The 21812-nt window shown below is 38.4% G+C and overlaps 1 protein-coding gene and 1 long non-coding RNA gene across 10 annotated transcripts in view; one reads left to right on the top strand and one right to left on the bottom strand.

Moving 5' to 3' along the window:
- LOC114148877 (band 4.1-like protein 1) overlaps window positions 1-21812 on the top strand; it is a 105685-nt gene that overhangs the window by 39618 nt on the left and 44255 nt on the right. For all 9 annotated transcript variants that reach the window (XM_028024372.1, XM_028024373.1, XM_028024374.1 and 6 more), the window contains exons 2-4: window positions 12697-12825; window positions 15928-16095; window positions 20809-20913. In XM_028024372.1, coding sequence (XP_027880173.1) covers window positions 12787-12825; window positions 15928-16095; window positions 20809-20913 — 312 coding nt within the window. In that variant the 5' untranslated portion in view covers window positions 12697-12786. The remainder of the gene's footprint in view (window positions 1-12696; window positions 12826-15927; window positions 16096-20808; window positions 20914-21812) is intronic.
- Window positions 1881-12476, bottom strand: LOC114148880 (uncharacterized). The gene is made up of 2 exons (XR_003596370.1): window positions 11692-12476; window positions 1881-4140 (listed from the first exon to the last, which is right to left on the bottom strand). It is a non-coding gene; the product is annotated as an uncharacterized LOC114148880 (long non-coding RNA).

Genomic DNA, 21812 nt, shown 5'->3' with positions numbered 1-21812 from the left:
GTTGATGGACAGAAGACACCGTCTAACAACTGAAGTGCCATAAAACTGTTTATTAATTTATTTATTTGTGCTTTTTTAATGTTTTTAAGAACTAAAAAGGGAAAATGTTTGGCTTATATCTTTTAGGTAATCACAGCTCCTGATAAATGCTGCTGCTCCACAATTTTGCTGGATGTCCACTGGGATAGTATATCTTAAATTACTTTTTCCTTGGTTGAATTCACGCCATGGTCAAAAACACTGATGTGATTCAACTGCTACCAGTCGGTGGAAGTCGAGTCAAAGCTTGTATTCTTTTATTACATAAAGTTAGCTAATATTTAGAGGAAAGTGGAGTAGAAACAAAAATCCTTGACTGTTGATGTTGTTTTCTCTATAAGTTTAGCAGTTATTCATTCTGCTTGATAAAATTTTGAGCTATCTTTCATCCCAACACTGTTTCTATTTATATTAAGGTGTGTTGACAATTTTCTCTGCATAGCTGTTTTCATAATGTTTACTTGTTTGTTGTTTTACGTTTTTATCATGTAAAGATCTGTGAATTGCCTGCTGCTGAAATGTGTTCCACAGAAAAACTTGCCTTACCTTCCCTTGCTTAGCGTCCCACCAGAGGATTTTAATTAAGCTAATGTTTGGACGTTACCTAGACCATTGCAATACTTGCAGTGCATTCTTTTCAGACCTTGTCCTGGGATCCCTCTCTAGTTTAGGAAGCCATCTGTCAGAGATTGACTCAAGAATAGTTTGGCGAGTTCATGCTCAGCTCAGTGATTAGAAGGTGCACAGTTTCTAGTGGAGGTTCATTACAGAAACCTTTTTTTTTGCCATGACTGTACAGAGGACCCTTGGTATTTGGTTTAGTGACTATGGAATGTAGGAATGCTTAAGGCCCCCTCTAAAAATGGCATACCTGCATATAGTTCAATATCCAATATGCCTTAATATGAATTAATGCACACAGTTGACACAGTCTCAGCACTGCAGCTGAAGCTAACATCCAAAGTCTTCCTTATCGCTGCTCTTGAGGGTAAAGTTAGCCGGGCCATTGCCTTCCTATGCAATTCCACTCTATTCTCATCTCCCTTCAGTTCTCCGCCTGGAATTTCTCCCATTGAGCTCAATTTCTACAATCACGGAACAGAAGAAATAGTGATGAACAAAGACGTCATTTTACGGTTATATTCTGCCTGTGATCGTAGTTTGGCAATGGCAGTGGAGAAAAAGAACAAAGCCATCCAGTCCACAACTCTAAATATTGAGCAATTAAAGTCAGAGCAAGAATAATGCTTGACTTTTTATTGCTGGCAAAGATGTTGTGGCTCCACTCCCCACAGGGTTGTTTTCAGGAATCTTCATCATGCTGGCGTATTACATTTGTCATGGCCAAACAATAGTAATTAGGTAAAATCGAATCCAATCATTTCAACTTCAACAAAGTCCATGCCTCCCGCAACCAGTCATTTCTCAGTAAACAGGGTCCAGACATCTGGAAGAAGCAAAGTGTAGAACTAGCTGCAGCTTTTCACCAGGCTAGAGTACAGCCAATCAGCAACTAGTAAAACTTAAGCCACTCTTGAATCAGCCGCTTTGCAAATGTCAAGAAGAATTACGTCTATATATTTCAGCTTCCCAAGATGTGTTTTCTGTCAAATATTTAAGATTTGTAGTTGAGTTCAACAGAAAAATCTGTGAAAACTGAACAGTGAATATGTGGGGGTCCACTATATATAAACAGTTCAGAACTGATTGTGTGCCAGCTGATATTTTTTCTCCCTTCATATAGTGACAGAGTTACACTAAACAGCATTGAACTGAGTAGATGAGACAAGAAAGACTGAATTTGTAAAAACAAAAGAAATAAAGTAATATTTATAGTAAAATGACTTTTGTACATTATAATAAACAACCACAGGGACAGAGACCTGTTGCAGAAAATAAAATCAAAGTAGGAAAGAATTGCGTAGGTGTGTGTGTGTGTGGGTGCGTGTTTATGTGTATGTATTGTCAGTATACATGCGTTTGTGTATTCCTTCAAAGGGAAAGGCAAAATGAGGATCAGACGAAGTGTGTGTGCTGTGCCGAAGCAAAACTTCAAGCGGTTTGGGCCATCAGACAAGTTCCGTTTGAAATTCTACAGACGAGTGTTTCTGTGGAACTTGAACTGTAGCACACATAAGCTTGTCTGCAGCTTAATGGGAGACAACACACCAATTTTATTTGAATATGTTGTGTATTATGTTGCTGGGACTTCAAAAGCTCTGTATGTCTTTCAACCTCCTAGCTTAACAAACTAGGAGGTGACGCATTAAAACTGTCGGCTTTGTAAGCATGCAGATTTGTCCTTGAACTGCATTATATATGGAACCCACAATTATCATCACAATATTAGTGAGTGTAATGGAATGCTTGCATGCATTCACACATTGCATACCAATAATATATCATTCCAGTTGGACTGATTCTGTCTGCACCTGATGCCTATAAAAGGTCATCAATTTTAGGGCCTGAAATGAAGGGCCCCAGAAGTGGTGGGAACATTGTACTAATGGAAAGAAAGAAAAGATTCAGAAAATGTGAGCTCATAGTAGTCTACAGGCAAATTGCCATGTGATTTTACACGTAATAGAGAGGACAAAAAACCACTCAATAACTTTGACTGCCACTGGTTTTAGCTGTCAAGTTGGCAACATGATGCAGCAAACCTTAAATGTACGTGAGATTTATTTTAAAAAAGGGACGCAGCTGCTACTAATTGTCAACACTACAACAACTAGAGAGCAAGGTCCAAGGGCATCACATCAGGAAAAAGTTTTTATTGAAAGAAAAGCTAGTGAGGGAGAGAGACGTAGATCTGTTATGCTAGCTTGACTTTGACAACCTTACCATGTAGATCTGCTGTGGAATTCAGTGTTTCAGTTCAGTCAAAAAAAAAAAAAGGCCCATCATGTCTAATTGAATGGTAGGTTTCCATTGTCTTCTCCATCTTTCTGGTTGCAACTTTTAATATAATTTTACCTGGGTTGTGATTCAGTTTAAGTCAAAGTAAGATGTTTTGCACAGAACAATGATCTGTTTCAGAGAGAACTGCAGCACAGCCTGGATGATGACACTTCCTGCCGTCGTCCTGAAATAAGAGCCGTCTGTTTGACGTCGGTGAATGACCTCACTGATTAAACTCACACTGCTCCCATGTTGAACAAGCCTCCTTTCAGTTAATGATTCAATTACACACAATCAGCAGGAGGTACACCACCACTGTTGGGTCTACTGGTTTCCTATTACCCTGCTTCACCAGCTAATAAATTATTTGTCATTGTAAGATCATTTCTAGCCCCCAAAAATAGAAAACCCTGGTAAATGTAGTTCCAGAACAACCGGGAACAGTATTACCAAAACTGCTCTGACCTGTTTTTTTTTTTTTTTTTGTTATTGTTGTTTTTACATCAGCACTTAATCTACAGCCATAAACAGCTGTGATTGCAGTCTTAAGCAGCAGGAAACAATTTTACCACACAGAAATTACAATGCTGGAGAGTCTGGTTTGAAAAGTGGGACTGTTGTCAGTGTCTCATTAACTGGAATACAGTTGAGATGTCTAGTTGAGACAGATACACTCCAGCCTCAGAGAGTCTTGCAGAACTTTTTGGCAGAAACGGAGCAAATCTGGGGCAACATATTCTCACACTTGGATATGTTTTAGAGGGCCAGCTTAGTTTGGGTTCTGCACACATTTAATGTATTCCACGCAGTGGAAATAAAGCTGGCATTGAGACAAAACAGAAATGATTTAAAGGCTTGTTTTGGAAGCGATTTCGACAATAATAGATAAGAGCGGACAGCTCAACAACAAGCACTGTGCAGGGTACGGCCCTCTGAGTGTCATTTTTGTGGCTTTAAAGAGTTAAGGACAGCTTTGTCAGAGCAATTAGAAACCAACAAGCTTTGTCTTGCCATTATGTGTCTCCCTGCCCTCGAGGTCCATGATGATGCCCTTTCATCCGCCTGTACGCTTCCACACCCACGTTCTTGTTTAACGCTCTAGTCTGTTGTTTGCATGCTGCCGAGGTGCATAATTCCAGAAATGGTGTCTTTGGTCATTCATCATGGCATCAACAGTGGGAGTTGGGGACGATGGAAGAACTGCAAGGAGAGAAAGGGGGGAAAAAAACAACAAAAAAAACCTTTTCAGTCTTTAGGGTGCACAACGTGTGGCATCTAAAGACAGATTTGTCAGAGGTAAGGCAGCTGTCCTTGGGAATCCTCCACTGAGCTTTAGTGCAGAATGAAAAAGACTCCTACAAGAGAGCAAATAGCAATTCACAGAAACCTGTAAATGTCGCTTTGCATACTATTAATCAAGCATATTAGTTTGGAACGGCTGAATAACAGTTGCATTGTAACTATGGGACTGTAGCACATTCATTTTGATTCATTAATCTACTAATAAAGATTTCAATGGGGTAAAAATTAAGAAACGATTTTATTTATTTTTTTTTTACATATGACGGTTTTGACCGGAATCCTTTTTATTCAAGAGTTTCTGGTACGCCCATAAATCTGATGCCCAAGCAACTTCCACAAACAGCAAATGAATGACGAAGCTGCTTCTCTTGGCCCACATTGGGTTCATTTTTGCTTCTAAAAACAATCATATTGGATGCTGGAAAAGACTATTGTTATGTTCAAGTTGTGCGAAAAGGAGTTAGCCTTTTAGCACAGTGTAGCTATCAGCATAGAATAGTCAAGGCTAAGAAATCATTTCAATGCTAAACATGTAGCAGCAGCACAGACGTCCCCAAGGTTATGTCAGCATCCACAGTCCACATTTCTAAAGAAGGATTCCTTTCAAAAAAGTCACGTGAATGGTCAGAAAACACTGAAAGCTGAATGGGTATAATATCACTTTGCACCATTCTGATGGCTGAATAACGTCAATAACAGATTAGTACTTGGTTGGTAATGCGGCAGGAAAAGAAAGAGGTTTTCAATTGAAAATGTTGCTTATTTTGTTGAAGTTTTCGATTAAAATGAGGATCCTGCAATTAACTTGATGAAAATTTTAATCAAGTTCCTCTGCTGATTATAACATTAACTACCTTATATTTTAAGATTTTGTTTAGAATACAGCTGATGTATTTAGCTTAATGAAAGTGTGGTGTACAGCACTGTTGGAACTGATATGTCAACATCAGTTGCATAATGACTATATTTTTTGGGGCGTGCTGTGGTGGCGCAGGGGGTTAGCACGCCCCACATTTGGAGGCCTTAGACCCGCGGACGTCGCGGGTTCGACTCCCGGTCCTGACGACCTTTACCGCATGTCCTCCTTCAAAATGGCGCTGGCTGCCTGCAGACGCAGCTCCCGTCGTGTGTGTTAATCTGTGTATAAAAAAATTCTTGCTGTAACTGCGAAATAATTTCCCTGCTGGGATGAATAAAGTAATTCTTCTTCTATATTTATTATTTTTAGTATAAGTTATGAATTGTACAGACTTTTGAGAGTGGGAGTTTTCAATGTGCAGCCAGCTTTAAATTAGTTAGCTAGCTGAGTTTAACCCTCAATCAGTTGTTACTTCTTAGTGTCCTGAAAAGTCTTTATTTCACACCTAACAAAATGGACTTAAAAAGTGTACTAGAATACTATTAATATATTATTAATATCTGATGCCTTCATCTAAAAAAGATTCTTGTGATTTCAAAATGGAGGACAAATCAAATGGAAAATTATCTATTTAGCTATTTTATTTAAGACTTTTTCTGCGGTTAAGCTTTCATTGTTCAGTCCCATTTTTTCTATTTAACTCAGACAGTGTGTTTAATGGGAGTGAGAGTAATCCTGAAATTTTATGTCAGGCTCTCCAGCTTCAGCAGTGTTAACATCACACTATCAAAAAACTGATTTCATTTCTTCACTCGAGGTAGTTGGTAAATAAGAAGTGCTCTGAGCGATGCCCGATGGGTCTCATCAGTGCTAACATGAGTTGTCAGAGTGTCAGTGTGTTTGGATCTGGTGCTGGGTGAGTGACAGTGGTGTCCTTGAGTCTCCCATCCTTTTCTCTGGGCCACTGTGTGAACTGCCACTGACAGGCAGCAGTGGGGCGACATGCCAGACTGAGACTCTGCTGCCTTCAAGGTACAAATGCCAACAGGAGACACTGCTGGACAGTACAGCAGCAGAGATCCAGTAAACAAAGTAACTTAAAAGATACAACTTTAGGTTTTATTACTGAATAAAATTCAATGTTACACCTCAACTTTTTCTTTATTATATAATTTGTCATTTTCTCAACTTCTGTGAAGAAAGTAGCAGATTTGTAGCAGACTATTCACAATCTAACACCAAGAGGACTAGGAATACTCTCTGTTAGCATACTAAAGTTAGCATTTAGCATTCTCTACAATGGTGTGTTGGACTCAGAAACTAAAAATCAATAAAAGCACAAAGTTTAAGTCTCTGAAAAAGGAAAAATGTAATATTAGGTAATGCAAAAATCTAAAATTGATAACATATTAATGAGTAAATGGACATTGTCAAATCTTCATGATGCATGGACCAAATTCAATGTCTTTGTTGTTGTTCAGCTAATAAGCTAATAAGTTTTAAATTTTAAAAAGTTTAAAAACTGATCCTGAAACTACTTCCTGTCTTCTTTGTGGTTTGCGCCAGCGGCAATATCCGTGTGATGTGAAAGAAATGTCTCCATTGCAGTTTGGTGAAATAAACCCATTTTGATACAACAGAAAAAACAACCTGATCCTATAACCATACCTTTGAATTGAAAAGTGAGAGTCGGCGTGGTTCTGTTGAGCAAATTTATTTTATAAATTTTGACATTTATAAATGTCAAATTGTGCAATTGTATTGTAGATGGAAACACATCCACTGTTCACTTTTGCTACCTTGAGCCATGATGGCGACTGTTTGATATTTGCTCTGACTTGAAATGCCACATAATCATACTTCCTCCTTCTTGTCGTTCTTTATCTTTTCTGTTTATCTGTGATCCCCCTTTCTTTCCAGCTGTCTCATCATTTGCCTTCTTGTTCAGTTAGTATTTCTGTTCCCCTATCATCGCTCCGAGAGAGAGAGAGATGAGTCGGTGTGAAAGAGAGGACTGTATGCAGTTACCTTGGCAACTGCATCTCGAAGCTTAGCCTGCTCTCTTCCACATGCATACACACTTTGTCTCTCTCTCTCTCACACACACACTTTCTCCATCCTCCTGCCTAGCTTTGATTAAAGCGTACCTCTTAGGAGGCTGGATAGACAGGAGGAAGAGGCAGAAGAAAGGTGGGGACTGGCCCGGCTTGTTAGGGGAGACATGATGCTTTTCTTCTATGATGAATTATTAGAACTGAAGCCACATATCAAAGGCAGAGCTTGTCTGGGAGCTACACGAGGTCCGCAACAAAGAAAATAGCAGTCCACACTGCACTTTGAGATTCCCTCCTCGCCTCTGCAGAGGTCTTTGTCAGTTGGCTGATAGAGGCAATTGTGGGTAATAGTCTGTTACAGGAAATTAATGCATTCGCCGGGCTCCACTGCCTCACTCTACGACATCAATCTGTGCTAATTTGCCAATTAATCTGATTCGATGACACAATGTCTCTATAAGGGACATCCATTTACCTCCAACTAACTTTACGTTTAGGTGATTTGTGTTCTTTATCACATCTTCTTCCTGTGTGTGTGTCTCAACATGCCTGTAGGAGGGAATTTTCACCTCCAGCGAACAAACGGCGGTAACTATCGATTCTGGAGTCTTTGTGAAATGCGTCACAGTTGGCGGCACGCTTGTTAACGTGGTCAGAACGGGAGTGAAAAATATCCACAGTGGGAACTGGAGTGGGGTTGACTGCAGTTGTTTTGGGGTAATTTGTTGTTGGATGTCCACACGGTGAAAACCTTCGGTTCTGTGGCTCAGGGGGACGTTAAGAACGATTCAGAATGCTTACAGTAAAGTTTTGTGACAACCTCAAGACTACTGTTGGATGAAAGATAATGAATTTTCTGAGAAAACCCAAGATCAAAGGAACTTCTGTTAAAACAAGTTCAATTTGAGTCAGAGTTCTGGATATGCAGTAAGAAATGCTGCCTTCCTGTAGAAGGTACACAATCCCTCCAAATACTCTTTTATACTCACTTCCATCAAAATTTTAAATCAAAATTTTAAAATAAAGTACAGTGAGACCTGGAAGGTGTGCAATAATGTTGATGTTCTGTTGTTTTTTAAATGGTTGTGTCTACATAGTATACATACTGTATATGGCCCTTTGTATGTATTATATGTGTATTTTATTGAGCTGCTACTCTACAGTCTTGAGCCAATTATAAATTTGCCCTTGGGAACAATAAAGTAGTTTAAGAAAGTGCTTCTTAATGAACCTTTAAACTGTTATGACGTTTCTTTTCAGGGATTGTTAACAAGGAAGACAATAATAAATGTCAGTAGGAGGCAGTCCACAGCCACTGATCTTCCTGTTCCAAACGTGCCCTGAGAATTTAACATGGAAAGTATTTCCAGTAAGTGTCTCTTCTTGGTTAAATCACCTGGATCAAATGATGGCTCGTTAGAAGGCCTAAGAAGAACACTGACATGCTGAAAAGGTTGTTGGTACCACCAGGAAGAGAACTAAAACATGCAGGGTGCCGGCCCTCCAGGACCAACTTTGAGCACCCCTGGTTTAAAGGTTTATAAAAAAAAAGGCTTCTGCATGAACGCAAAATTTTTAGCTTAGAGTTGTTTTGAGATGGCAGATTTACTTTGCTCTCACCATCTCAGGGATTAGCTTCAGCCAAATGATGATGCTGAGTCTTTTACTGTAAGAAAGAGGGTTACTTACAGGATGCAGGATTTTTGCTCTGAATGAACAGAGACATAACCTTCTACCTCTCTTTGAAAAAAAAGCACTTGTAACGCACCCACTCCAGAGAGTGGGTGAGTACTTATTAGCCTAGAATCATTTGTTTCAGAGTGCAATCAGAGGAAGAGGCGGCGATGCTGATCGCTTGATTTTTTTCCCCCTCCTTGAGAATGCATCATTCTTCAGATCCTCTTCTCTCCAATCAGAGTTTACTCTGAAATCATATCCACAGTTCAGCCGGTGACAGGAAATTGATTAGACAGCAAGTGGGAAATGAGTCCCCGAGCGGACCCCCGCTTCCCTTTTATCCCAAGGGACGGGAATTCATTTCTGTCAGATCACTGTGATTTTTGTGTAATGGGACAATTTGCACAGAGGGGGAGCTGAAGGAGACACAGAGAGAGGACGTTCACACTCCTTTAAACATGTGCGATATGTCAGGACCTTTTCCGGGCCAGGAGTCTGGAGGTAGATGTCTGTCCTCAGAACAAGTTGTGATAATACCATGGTCATCATGATTGAACTGATGTGATTTAACGCCTGTAGAGCTGAGAGGCCATCAGGGAGATCCTCTCACTGCAGTGTGTAACTTTTATAAAGAATATGTCTTATACATATTTGTTTGGTATGCTGTGAAAAGATCGATCTCCTCCTTGAGCTACTATTTCCATCTGAAGATATGCACCACCGCTCCCAACCAAAAACAACCAATTAGTGCCAGGAGGAGGGGCTTAGCGCTGTCAATCAGCATCATGTACTTGCTGACAGAGGAAAGCTGTAGCAATAGCAGAGAGCAACGGTGGGGAGGCTTTGAGGATGGCAGGGGGGTGGGAATGTTCAGCACAACACGAGATTGTGATTGACAGCGCTAAGACCCGACTCCTGGCTCTGATTGGTTGTTTCTATTTAGCTCTGGGAGAAAATGGAGGAGCTCAGTTTTTTCAGATTATCACCAAACTGTCACGACATCATGTCAGTTTCAACAAATACGTAAACAAAATACTTTTTATGGAAGCCACCTACTACAGTAACAATGTTAACACCAACATTTCAAATAATGATGTACAATGTGATCTACTTACTTTTAAAACAGCAAAAACAACTGATAATCTGCCTCTAATCTCTCTAGTGGATGCAATTTAAAACCTTTTTTTTTTTTACTTTGACTGTCTGAATGTTGCCACTTTTAAAACTTTTCTCTATGTGGTTCTCAAGTGTCATTCAAGGTCACAGTTTTCCTGCAAGCTGTTTTGCACAGATCTCCTTGGAAATATTTTGTGACAACATGGGTCTTACACGTCAGTATTTTTAATAAACAGCCGCCAAAGAACATTCTCCAAGGTCACAAGCATTTTAACCTTAAGATGTGAAATCTACTGAGTGGTTATGAAATAATTTCACAACAATAGATTAGCCTTGGACAGCAGTTTAAATAGAAATATGCACTTTCTCTATCACAGTTGGCAGATGAACATATAACTGTAATGTAACTTTTTGTGTCTTCTTTTCGGGTCTATCTTCATATTCCAACATCCATAAGTTTGTGATGTCGTGATGTAAAACGTACAGTGAAACAAAACTGGCTGAAATATTTCACTCCAAAGTCTACAAATAAAATCTTTCTCTCACTCTGGCTTTTTATGAGGAGTCCGAATTTATTGATTAAAATGATTAATAATTACATTTTTATGTTCCTACGCACAACCCATAATGACAAAAACAGATTACATCTGCAGTGATATAGATTTTCTTTGTCTCTTTTTTAATCACGCACATAAGCAGCAAAAAGTCAATATTTGTATGTTTGCTTGAGATGAATAGATGCTCACAGAAACACTGCAGCTTTCTTCCGTTTTGGTTCACTTCATAACTAATAACATAGAGAGCATAAAGCTTTTCATACAAATACTGATGCATCCTATAGTTTCATTCATTTGCTTTAGTGAGGCTCTTATTCTGTCTAGAGTCAAATAATATTTTATTGTTATTTTATCCAATTATAAAAAATCAAAAAGAAGAATAAAAATGCAATTTATTGTCTTAAATTGTATTGAATTAAATTTCAGCACAATCAAAAAAATCAGGACACCAATGTTGGAACTGCAGCACATGGTGTGGAGTAACACTGATATTGAGAAAAAAGACAAATGAAAATAAAATCTGTGTATATGTTTCTGTATGCGTAAACCTACAGGCATGGATATATAGACCAATGGAAGTTATGCTGCCTAATAAGTGCACCAAATGCCAATGTATAGAGCATATAGAGAGAACAAAGAAAGCTATGCAAACACAGAACCCTGTGGTACTCCACAACCAGACTTGGTGCAGGAGAAAGATTTATTAGCATGTTAGCATGCCAATGTTGTATATTGCGGGAATAAAATCTCAGCCTCAGAAACCTGCATTATTTCTAAGCTTTGTCTAAGTGTAAGACTATAAAATTAACTTTATAACCACGACTTTATATCAATAAATGAAAACACGACTGATTAGCATTTTCATCTTTTTTTTTTCTTTTTTTGCCAAATTTTATAAGGTTGCTCAAAATTTGCACAACAGTCAGACGGAGTCGTAGCTTGTGTTACATTGCTGCTGCATTTTCATGAGGGAAACAGAATCTGGTGACACTTTTTATTTACTTATTTATCTAAAAATCATTGTTTAGCACTGCTTTTATGTTCATAATAACTAATTCCTGAAAGCTAAATGTTTCCCTTTAAACTACAGGAAGTAGATTTAAGAGTTTTTACATTAATTATATGCTTTTAGTTTTCCAAAGTAGTTTCAGTGCTGGTAGTCTATGTAGACTGCATTGTTACTCACTCTTCTCCAAGGTCTCTGTGAGTCTCTGTTGTGACGTGCCCTGAACACACACCTCTTCAAACTGACAGAACTGGCTTCTCTCTGCGCTTGTGGTTTGGCTTCCATTCTCCTCCAGCAACTGGAGCTTCCTGCTGATTTTCAGGAATATTCACTTATGGCACATACACACGCCCACGCCCACACGCACCCCCACACGCCCACACACACCAACCCACAAACAAGCCCATCTTAAAGAACTCAATCTACACTGTATGGATCTTTGTGTTCTGGTTGGAATTTCATGTGAAAGCACATGCCCTTGGTGAGCAGGTGCATCATTTCTGATGAAGTTGTTGAGTTATCAAGAACTTTGAATGTTAAGCTGAAAAGCGCAATTCCTCCAGTGAAAGAATTTTTTTTAGACGATTGCTTTTGTGTCAGGCTTTTGTTTGATGGCTCAGTTTGATCAGAGAAGGTTTAACCAGAAGTTTCTGCAATGTAGAAGTTTTATGAAGCATGGTTAGTAAATGTGATTTGGAAACAAAACTGATATGGCTACTTTAGATTATTGATAAAAAAAGCCCCGCTTTGCAGTGGATTTTTAACCAGGTTCATGTTACAATAAACCTTCCAGCTGAACATCAGATGACATTTCAGTGATGTGGCTACAGGTGGATGTTTTCTAGACATTGGGTCTATATGCAGTCCTGATGTACAAATCATATTTTTATTGGCCTATAAGAGGCAGTTTACCCATTATGACTAATTTTAACTGGCATGAAAACGCATGAGAGAAAAAAAAAAAACATGCATGTAAAATCATTTCAGGGCTGTAACAACATCCAGCTGACAAGATCAAAATACATTAAAAATGCAGAGAAGACAACATTCTACCTCTTTTAGGGGGAAAATTAAGAACAATCTGTTTTTCTCACTAACAGATTGCAGGTTCCTAAAGTGGTTTATGAAACTGTCATATGTGAAATGTTCAAGCTTAGGTTTGCTGTTTTTCTACCATTTTCCCAGGTAGGTACTACTTCTCTGAGACGGCCCCTGAATCGGAGAGGACGGCAGGGATCTAGGAGGCCTCCCTGACAGCAGGGGGCAGCAGCAAACATGCAGGACTCATCCTCTGACAACAAGATGGCCAAGCAGGTCAGTGAGGCAATATGAAGTGGCCTTAGACTTCATATTTTAATTGCGCAATTTTGCATTGCAAAAATAAATTTTCTTAATGGAAATATATCAATTTAAAAAACAACAACAAAAAAGGCATTTTTCCATCAAATGTTTTGCTGCTAGGATGAGGTGGTTTTTCAGCCATATCAAAATTAATTTCACAAAACTGCAATAGAAACACTTTTTTTGCATATCATGAGTCACATAATCAACAACCAGATGTTACTACAGGCAAAAACCACAAAGAAGACGACAGGAAGTGGTTGAAAGATGACGTCACAACATTTTTTAATGACTTATCATGTGAACAATTTTTTAAATTGCATTTCATATTTAATGGAAATATCGCAATTACAAAACTGTGTTTTTCGACATTATTATTATTGTTAACCATCACCTAAAATCTATTTTGATAAAGATTCCTAGTAGCATTATATAGAGTTTGCATTTCAACTTTTTTTTAAATTAAACTTATTTCAAGGTTTAAATAAATATTAAAATGAAAAAGATTGGGAATAAAAAGTTGTCTGTTAGAAGTCATGTATCTTTTTGTTTTCATTTTAATTATATTTCACAACATTGACAGTAGCCTGTTGTTACAGATGACAGTTGACAGAAATATTAAATAAAAAAAAACAAAACCAAACTCAAGACCCAGAAATCAGAAAACAATTCTGTCATAACGAAGGAAATTGATCCCTTTCTTCTAATAAGGCAGATTTACAGATTCCCCATCATGAAATTAACTTTGATTCATTAAAATATGGCAAGTTTTGTTTTTTGGTGGGTAAATGAAAAATAAAAACAAAAAACAATATTTTGTTTTGTTTTCCATTTTGCTCAATTTGGTGCTTTCAGCGTCACGACTTTGTCCCTCTACTAAATTAATACCACTGAGTTCATTTTGTCTTTGTGCAACTTCTTGTTGTTTTATTGGCATCATTTAAAACTAATTAGAACAATACACACTTCTGAAGGCTAGCTGTTGCTTATTTTATTTGATTTTATTTTTTGCCAACATCTATACAGGAAAACACAGCAGTTAGCATCTCAGTGAATTCATATTCAGCAGTAATATCCACGTGTTGATGGAGATGATGTTTTCTTCCTGTTCCAGACTCAGCAGGGGCTCAAAGTCGAGTGTTTAGAAGGAATTTGGAGCTTCCTGCTGTGTTTTTGTATCCATCTAAAGCCTCGCATGAATCTGAATACCTTTAAAACCCCATCAGCAATCAGCCCAACTCTTTCAACGGCGTATTTAAAGTACAGACACTGGCAGACATCTGGAACGCTGCGTCCGCTCCCTGCTGTGGGAGGGCTTGGACTGATTCCCTCAACATTTAGGCAAATGAACAGTTTTTTGAGCTAAAATCTCCAGTTTATTTATTCTCAAAGGTAAAACAAAACGAAATATCTAACAGTATATTTTCTTTTGCCATTCATTGTAAATGTGTGCCAGCAGTGTAGATTCGTGTAAATGGCAACAAAAGATAGATGGGCGCTGGTAGTGAGCCATGCTCTGGTTCTGCTGGAGCTTTCTTCTTGTTAAGGACAAAGTTTTCCTCTCCACTGTCGCTGCAAGTCAATGAATCAATCCAATCTGCTGGGTTTCCTTAGACAGGAAACCTTCAAACTGATCTGACTAATAAACTGAACTTGATGTGATATTTAATAACTGGGACCAGTTTGGAAAGAATATATGACCAGATTGAAATCACTTTATTTCAATCAATTCCTTTAAATAGCGTAAATTGATTGTGTACAAACAAACTGCATTGAGGTTTTAGAAATCTGTGTTTGTTTCTGGATTCTTTGACTCCGCCCATTTTCATTTGGCGTGAGAGTGAGGAGAAGAGCTGAAAACAAAAGCTACAGGAAAGATGATCAAATTTATTTAAATTCCAAAAATGTTTTTCTGTTTAAAAAACGTTGTCAATATTTTTGCTTTAAGTCAGTTTTTATTAAACGGGACAACACTGTTTAAACTCCGTAGATTTAGTGACATTACTTTTTGTATTTCTCAATATAGAACTGCTGAAAATCCTGTCATGAATTTAGATGTTGGAGATGTTTAGGTTTTTTTGGTTTGGGTTGATTTTTGTTCAGTTTTATGTTTTTCTATATTCTGTAGTGTTCTTTCCTCTCTGCACTTCCCTTAGTTGCTTTAGTTTCCAGTTCCCTGCATCTGCAGCCAATCAGCTAATTAGGATGCCTGTCACTCATTCCCATTATTTAAACCCTGTTCCAACCAGGAACCTCTAATATAAAGCAGGATTACTGGGTTATCAGGTTAGCCTGGGTCTCTCACCATGGTGACTGCAGCTGTGTTTCCATTACAAATGTGCACAAATCTCTGTCTATATTCTGTTGCTGTCAAAAATTTACAATTTTGCAATTGTGGTGTTTCCATCAAATAAGACATGAAATTAAAATCACACATGAATAAGCTTGTTAATGAGATGAGTCCTTAAAAATAAAGGCAACAATGGATGTAAACAGCTACATGAGAGATATTCATATTTCAGCCATGATGCTCATAATGTACGTTGAAGACGTCTGTGTTTTATTCAGGGGTTGGAACGAAAAGCCTCACCCACATGGGAGCGGCTACCTACAGCGTTTTGGGGAAATTGTAGTCGGATATGTTACACATTAGAATGACACACAACTTTTTATGAACTGTGATGCTGTGAGAGTTCTGGCAGAGCCATCTGCACACTGTCCAACAACAACAAAACAAAACATCATCCTCCAACCACTTCCTGTCATCTTCTTTGTGGTTTTCGCCAGTAGTAACATCCAGCTGTTGATCATGTGACTTGTGTGATGTGGAAGAAAAGTGTTTCTATTGCAGTTTTATGAAATACATCTATTTAACCTCCACATCCTAGTGCCAAAACTTTTTATTGAAATACGTGTTTTTTCAAAATTGGCATACTTCCATTAAGCAAATGTATTTTCTGAATTTCAACTTGCGTGCTGTGCATTCAGGAAAATATCTCATTTTTGGTTTTGTTCATTTCCACTTTTAACTTTTGATGTTTTACCATCTCCAATCCCACATTTTATGTTTCACAGGAACAAAACTCCAAGCACCAGGACGAACACAGAGAGGCCGAGGACACATCTGAGAAGACCTCCCCAAACAAGAACCTGAAATCTCCTCAGAAAGGCTCAAAGCGTCTTAAAACCTCCACCTTCAAGGTGGCACTGCTGGATTCCTCAGAGTATGAAGGAGAAATCGAGGTATGGACATTGGAAAACTATTAGCATTTGCACATTTTGTTGAATTAGGCTTTGCAATAGGGATGAGAAAATTTTCATCCCTATTGTTTGTACCTCCCTTTGTTGGGATTTGAGCATTGTATGGTGCTGCTGGAAGCTGACAACATTGTTCCACTTTACCATAACACACGTGTCTCTGCGGCGGCCAGGTCTTCCTCTCCAGGCGAATGTGTGTTGCTGTTCGTCGAGCTTTGTGAAACTGGACAATTTGCGCTCACAATAAAAGGAACTGGGAGCACACATAAGAGAGGATGGAAGATAAAGATGTGAGGGAGTTCATGGAGATAAATCCACTGTGGATTTTTTTTTTCTGACCCGCGGTAACAACAGCTCTTCTTGAACAGGTTTATCTCTGTCTTTGGAAATAACTTTGCAGGATAGCGGTGGGAGAAATGAATATCCCATTACAGGGCTGTGGGGGGGACTTGACAGTGGTTCTTCAAGCTGTTTCTGTGCAGGCTGAGTGTTTTCTGTTCCTTTTCACAGAATCCTGGCAGAATTCAAGAGACAATCATTTGGCCAGGGAGGCAGCCTCCGTGTGCGAGACGGGATTTCTACATGCAGAACTGAATCAGAGTGCAGTCAAACTAAAATATGCAAGAGGTTTATTTTCAGAAGATAATAAATCTCTCTATTTTACATTATTTATTTCAATATCAACTAATCCAATTCATAGTGGAGCTAAATATTAAGTTTACAGACTAAATATCTAACTATTTCATTCGAAGTTAAATACTGTATTTAGCTTGCCAACTAAAATCGCTTGGTGCTAAATTTTTAGACTAAGCATTTAGCTTGCTAGTTACATATTAAGGTTCATAATAAATTTTTAGCACAGAGTTAAATATTTAGCTTGCTTTACTTTGTAAACTAAATACTTAGTTTGCTCCTAAGTAATTAGTTTGAAACTGTGACATTTCTAAATGACTAACATGGTGAAAATATGACTTTGAAAATGAAAACAACCCAAATTATTGCTGTTCATTTTTGACTGCGTAACTTTACAAACAACAATCCATAGATTAGTTGATAAGATTAGCTGATGAAAGTTTGGTTTCATTCTGGTTTGCTGAATGGAGCTAATTATATCTGCATTCAATATACAAGCACTCAACAAGCAGCGTTTTACTGTTGTTTTAGGTTTTGGCACAAGAACTACCTAAAACATGTTGTCTTTATAGGGGCCTTTTTTTTTGCCTCCTTCTCTGTTCAAAGCCGCTTGCACTGACCGTTAACTGGGTACTAAAAAATCCATAGTGGTTACATGATTGCGAGCCAGGTGCAGCCAAGGAGAAAATAGAAGAGCAATGTTATTATAGCACGAGCACACTCCCGGGGATACTTTTTGCACAAGTGCATGGAGGTTTGAATGTGTGCTGTGATGATGGGGGCAGGGGACGACCTGTGAGGTACGACTATCAGGACGGCTGCCATCTTTTTCAGCACACTGAAAACATTTTGAAATCCATTCAGGCCCCTCAACACAACATACATAACCCCGCTCTGCCGGTGGGGGGATGTTTACAAAGTCTTTTCATATGAATCACTCATCTTGATTATGAGCCAAACCTGGCAGCACTGCAGTCACTGAAAGATGTACGATTAGAATTTGCAGTGTATATAAACTGGTGTTTTGTTTGGACTTTTTGGTATAGACTGTTGTCAGGTCAGAAATAGTAATCTTGCACTTAACAAATTAGGCTTTTAGGGAAAGTGGCGAGAAGAAAGAACCACCATCAGTATAACAAGAGGACTTTGACTCTACTACTTCATCAAGAACACGACAAAAAATGGAAGAAAATTTTGTATTGGTTGAATGTATATATATATCCTATATATATATATATATATATATATATATATATATATATTATGTTATATATATATAGGATATATACTGTATATCCTAGTTATCCTCACCTGCAGTTGAGTTAAACTGACCAGCAGATTTCAAGTGACCCTTGAAGTACAGGGGGTGTGAATACTTTTGCATGGAACTGTATGTAAGCTTTCCAGTTTAGCGACAGCCTTAAACCTGAGTGTCGACAGGTGGCAGCGTGCCTCAGCCTTCTGGAGCCTGGTGTCTGTCGCTTCGCTCGCTGTCTCTGTGTTTCTCTAGAGAAATTGCCGTATTCCTGGGTTAATTAGGTTTTGAGTCATGGATGCCTGGTGGAGCTCCCCGTTGGCCCCCGGCCTGCAGCGGAGGCGCCACACCCACCCCGGATGTGTGGTGAGACCAGGCTGGGCCGATGCATTCCACTGGGCTATTTCAGGCTCAGCTCAGTGCTAGCTGCTCTTCATGTGTCACGTCAGAGTGAGAACAATGCAGCAACACGACTTTTTTTTTTTTTTCTCTCATTGCAATATTTTATCCATTCTCCAAATGCCGCTTGAGCGCTAACAAAAAAGTTCAGGCACTTTTTCGTCATACCCTTGGGATATTAAGAAACAAAGGGAATAACACTGCATCTGTTTCCCTGGCAACTACTAGCCCAATTTTACTGTCTGTGCACAAAAGGAGCCACAAGAAAAGGAAGCATGTGTGAGAGGATAACAGTGTGTGGTTAGGTGTAAACATTAACTCGGCCGTCTTTGTTCTATATTTAACTGGAGCCGATGAGTGCATCCGTAAAAGTGAGGGCTTTTTTTCTTCTTTACGTGCACGGATGTAATCATGTCAGTGGTTAAACCTGAACCAAAATGCTTGTTATTGTGGTTTCAGTGATGGCAGAAATATGCATCTTCACCTACAGTTTGGATATGAAATGTGTTCACATCTCACAAATATGATATTTTAGAATTGCCTGCATCTGTAAAAATACTGGTATCAGTTTGTTCTGCGTATGAAGCATATGTAAAAACAGGAAAAATCAAAATGCACTCAAATTTAGATTCTTACACATTTAATTTAATGCTGACATTGTTATTATGGTTAGTACTAGGGTGCACAGATTGCAGTTTGTTGGCTGATCATCAATTTTTAAAAAACCTGTAGAATACTAACGTACATGTCTGAAATTCTTTGTTCCGGAGAGGCTCACCTCCTGTTGCACCTGTAGGAAATGTGGAGCCAAAACGTATTTTTTTGAATTTGAAAGGGGAAAAAAATCTGAAATTCCTCCATTTCAAAAGCTTCTTTACAGCAACCTTGGCAGTATACAATGGACCTCTGCTTATTCCTGCTTTACTATTCAAAAATTCACCTTTTTTTCTGTAAAGCATATCTTAAATATTTGAAATGAAATGCAGCATGGGGAGCTGAAGAGCTGAGGTGGAATGCACAAACTACTCCTTTGTAGTTTTGTGGAATTTTATGTGATTGACACAAAACACTGTATAACTATGAAGCGCAAGGAAAACAGCAGGTGATGCAACTACAAATCTGAGGTTAATTTTTAACTGGCCTCTTTACTCTGATACCCTTTAATACAAAACATACAGTGTAATCCCAGTTTAACTACAGTTGTTCTGTAAAGGCCTTAGAAACTTGGTAGTTTACGTGACAATGAGGGAATTATTCAGTCAAGAGACCCATCTGAGTTACAGGACCAGGCTCAGAAAAAAAAAAAAAAAATCAAGAATAAAGTTATAAAGTTATGAGAAAAAAGTCATAAAAGAATAAAATCAATTAATGGGAATAAAGTCGTAATAATATTAGAATAGTCATAAAATTACTAGAATAGAGTCATAAGAAAATGAGAATAAAGTTATTATGTCATTAGAATAAAGTTATAAGATATCAAGAATGAAGTTGTAGTAGAGAATAAAATCTTAATATTACCAGAACAAGGTCATATATTAGCGTATAATATTTTATCTTGTGAAGTTATACTTCGGTTTCGGTTTTACAATTAGGAAATATTTTTAACTCATCAGCATCGTCAGTCACAGGATTTTGAAACGATGTGTTTGTTTCAAAGAAAGAAACCACTCAGATATGACGAGCTGGTCGCATCAGAGCTTGATAACTACAGAAGCTTTGCTGTTCTCACATCCACTTGTTCTCTTGTAATTTTGCAGCTTTCTTCAAGTAATTTCGCATCGTTTTTCTGCTAATATTACAGCTATGCTGTGATAATATTATGACTTTATTCTCGTAATTAAAAAAAAAACTACTGATAAAATAATACTCCTTTGTAATTTGCAGTTTGTCACAAGACTTGGATGAATCAGCAAATGCATAGAAGAAGATTCTCTGCTTGTAACATGTAGTCATAGTCTGACATTAAATAGTATGACCCCAAAATATGAATAAAACAGCATTATCTTTTATGTTAGTAAGTCCCCAAGTATGGACTCATCATACAGCAATTTAGCTGCAGAAAGATAAAAAACAAGTTTAAAACAGAAAACAGTAAAACAGGGGAAGAAAACTGGTCCCAGTAACCGTTCTAAACACAGACAATGTACAAAAGCATAGCAGAGTTACATAAGGAAACCTAGTGAATAAAAAAACGTGTTAAATCCAAACAGGAAGCAAAATTAACTGAAAAGAACAAAACAAACAGGAAGTGAAGTAAAAACAGACCATAAAACAGGAGCTTTACAAACTCACGAGTTTACAGGAAAACCAAGACTAGTAAGAGGCTAACCAAAGCTAGCCTCAGGAACCACTGGAAGCCTTTCTCTACTTTCTCTCAACCTTTTTGTGTCTGTGTGTGTTTGTGTCTGCAGAAGCACTCCAAAGGACAGACTCTGATGGACATGGTGTGTGAGCACCTCAACTTGCTGGAGAAGGACTACTTCGGCCTGACCTTTGCTGACACAGAAAGCCAGAAGGTCAGTGGATTCGGCGCTAGAACAAATTCACGCAGATGCGCGGGGCGCAGACGTATTGTTCAGTGAACGATTTGTATTGCCTCTGTGTTGGGCGGCTCTCTCGGGTGCACCGTCCATCAAAGATGAATAAAAAGTGGACATTTCATAGATCGGTCTGGGCCTGAACAAAAAAGCCATTTGAATGAACTTAAGAAATGCTTCATCTTCTCTTTCCAATAGTTCTGTGTCTATTAAATTTAGTTATAGAAGTATTTCATGAGAGGGAGAGCTGCTCTGGAGGAAGAAGTCCTTTAATAAGATGAATCAAACCTCAATGGTCTGCGGCTAATGAAATGGGAGAACTTTTAAGTTGGGTGAGACAAGTTGGGTCTAAATGACTTCTGTGAATTCTGGAAGTCTCTATTATATAGTCATGGGATCCAGACTGGAGTAGGTAATTAGCTAATGTAATGTCTCAGAACAGTTACACTCTATTCTGTTCTGTCTGTTCTTTTATAAGAGAAATATGCATGTTATTATTAAATGTATTCCTTTCTTGGAGTGGAAGGCTAATGGCTAACGTTCTGTAAGGCTAACATTCTGTAAGGCTAATGGCTAACGTTCTGTAAGGCCAACAGCTAACGTTCTGGAAGGCTAACGGCTAACGTTCTGGAAGGCTAACGGCTAACGTTCTGTAAGGCTAACGTTCTGTAAGGCCAACAGCTAACGTTCTGGAAGGCTAAGGGCTAACATTCTGGAAGGCTAACGGCTAATGTTCTGGAAGGCTAACGTTCTGGAAGGCTAGCGGCTAACATTCTGGAAGGCTAACGGCTAACGTTCTGTAAGGCCAACGGCTAACGTTCTGGAAGGCTAAGGGCTAACATTCTGGAAGGCCAACAGCTAACGTTCTGGAAGGCTAA

The sequence above is a fragment of the Xiphophorus couchianus genome, chromosome 7, assembly GCF_001444195.1.
Source record: "Xiphophorus couchianus chromosome 7, X_couchianus-1.0, whole genome shotgun sequence".
In the NCBI taxonomy this organism is placed as follows: Eukaryota; Metazoa; Chordata; class Actinopteri; order Cyprinodontiformes; family Poeciliidae; genus Xiphophorus; species Xiphophorus couchianus.
This window is presented reverse-complemented; position numbering and strand designations above follow the sequence as displayed.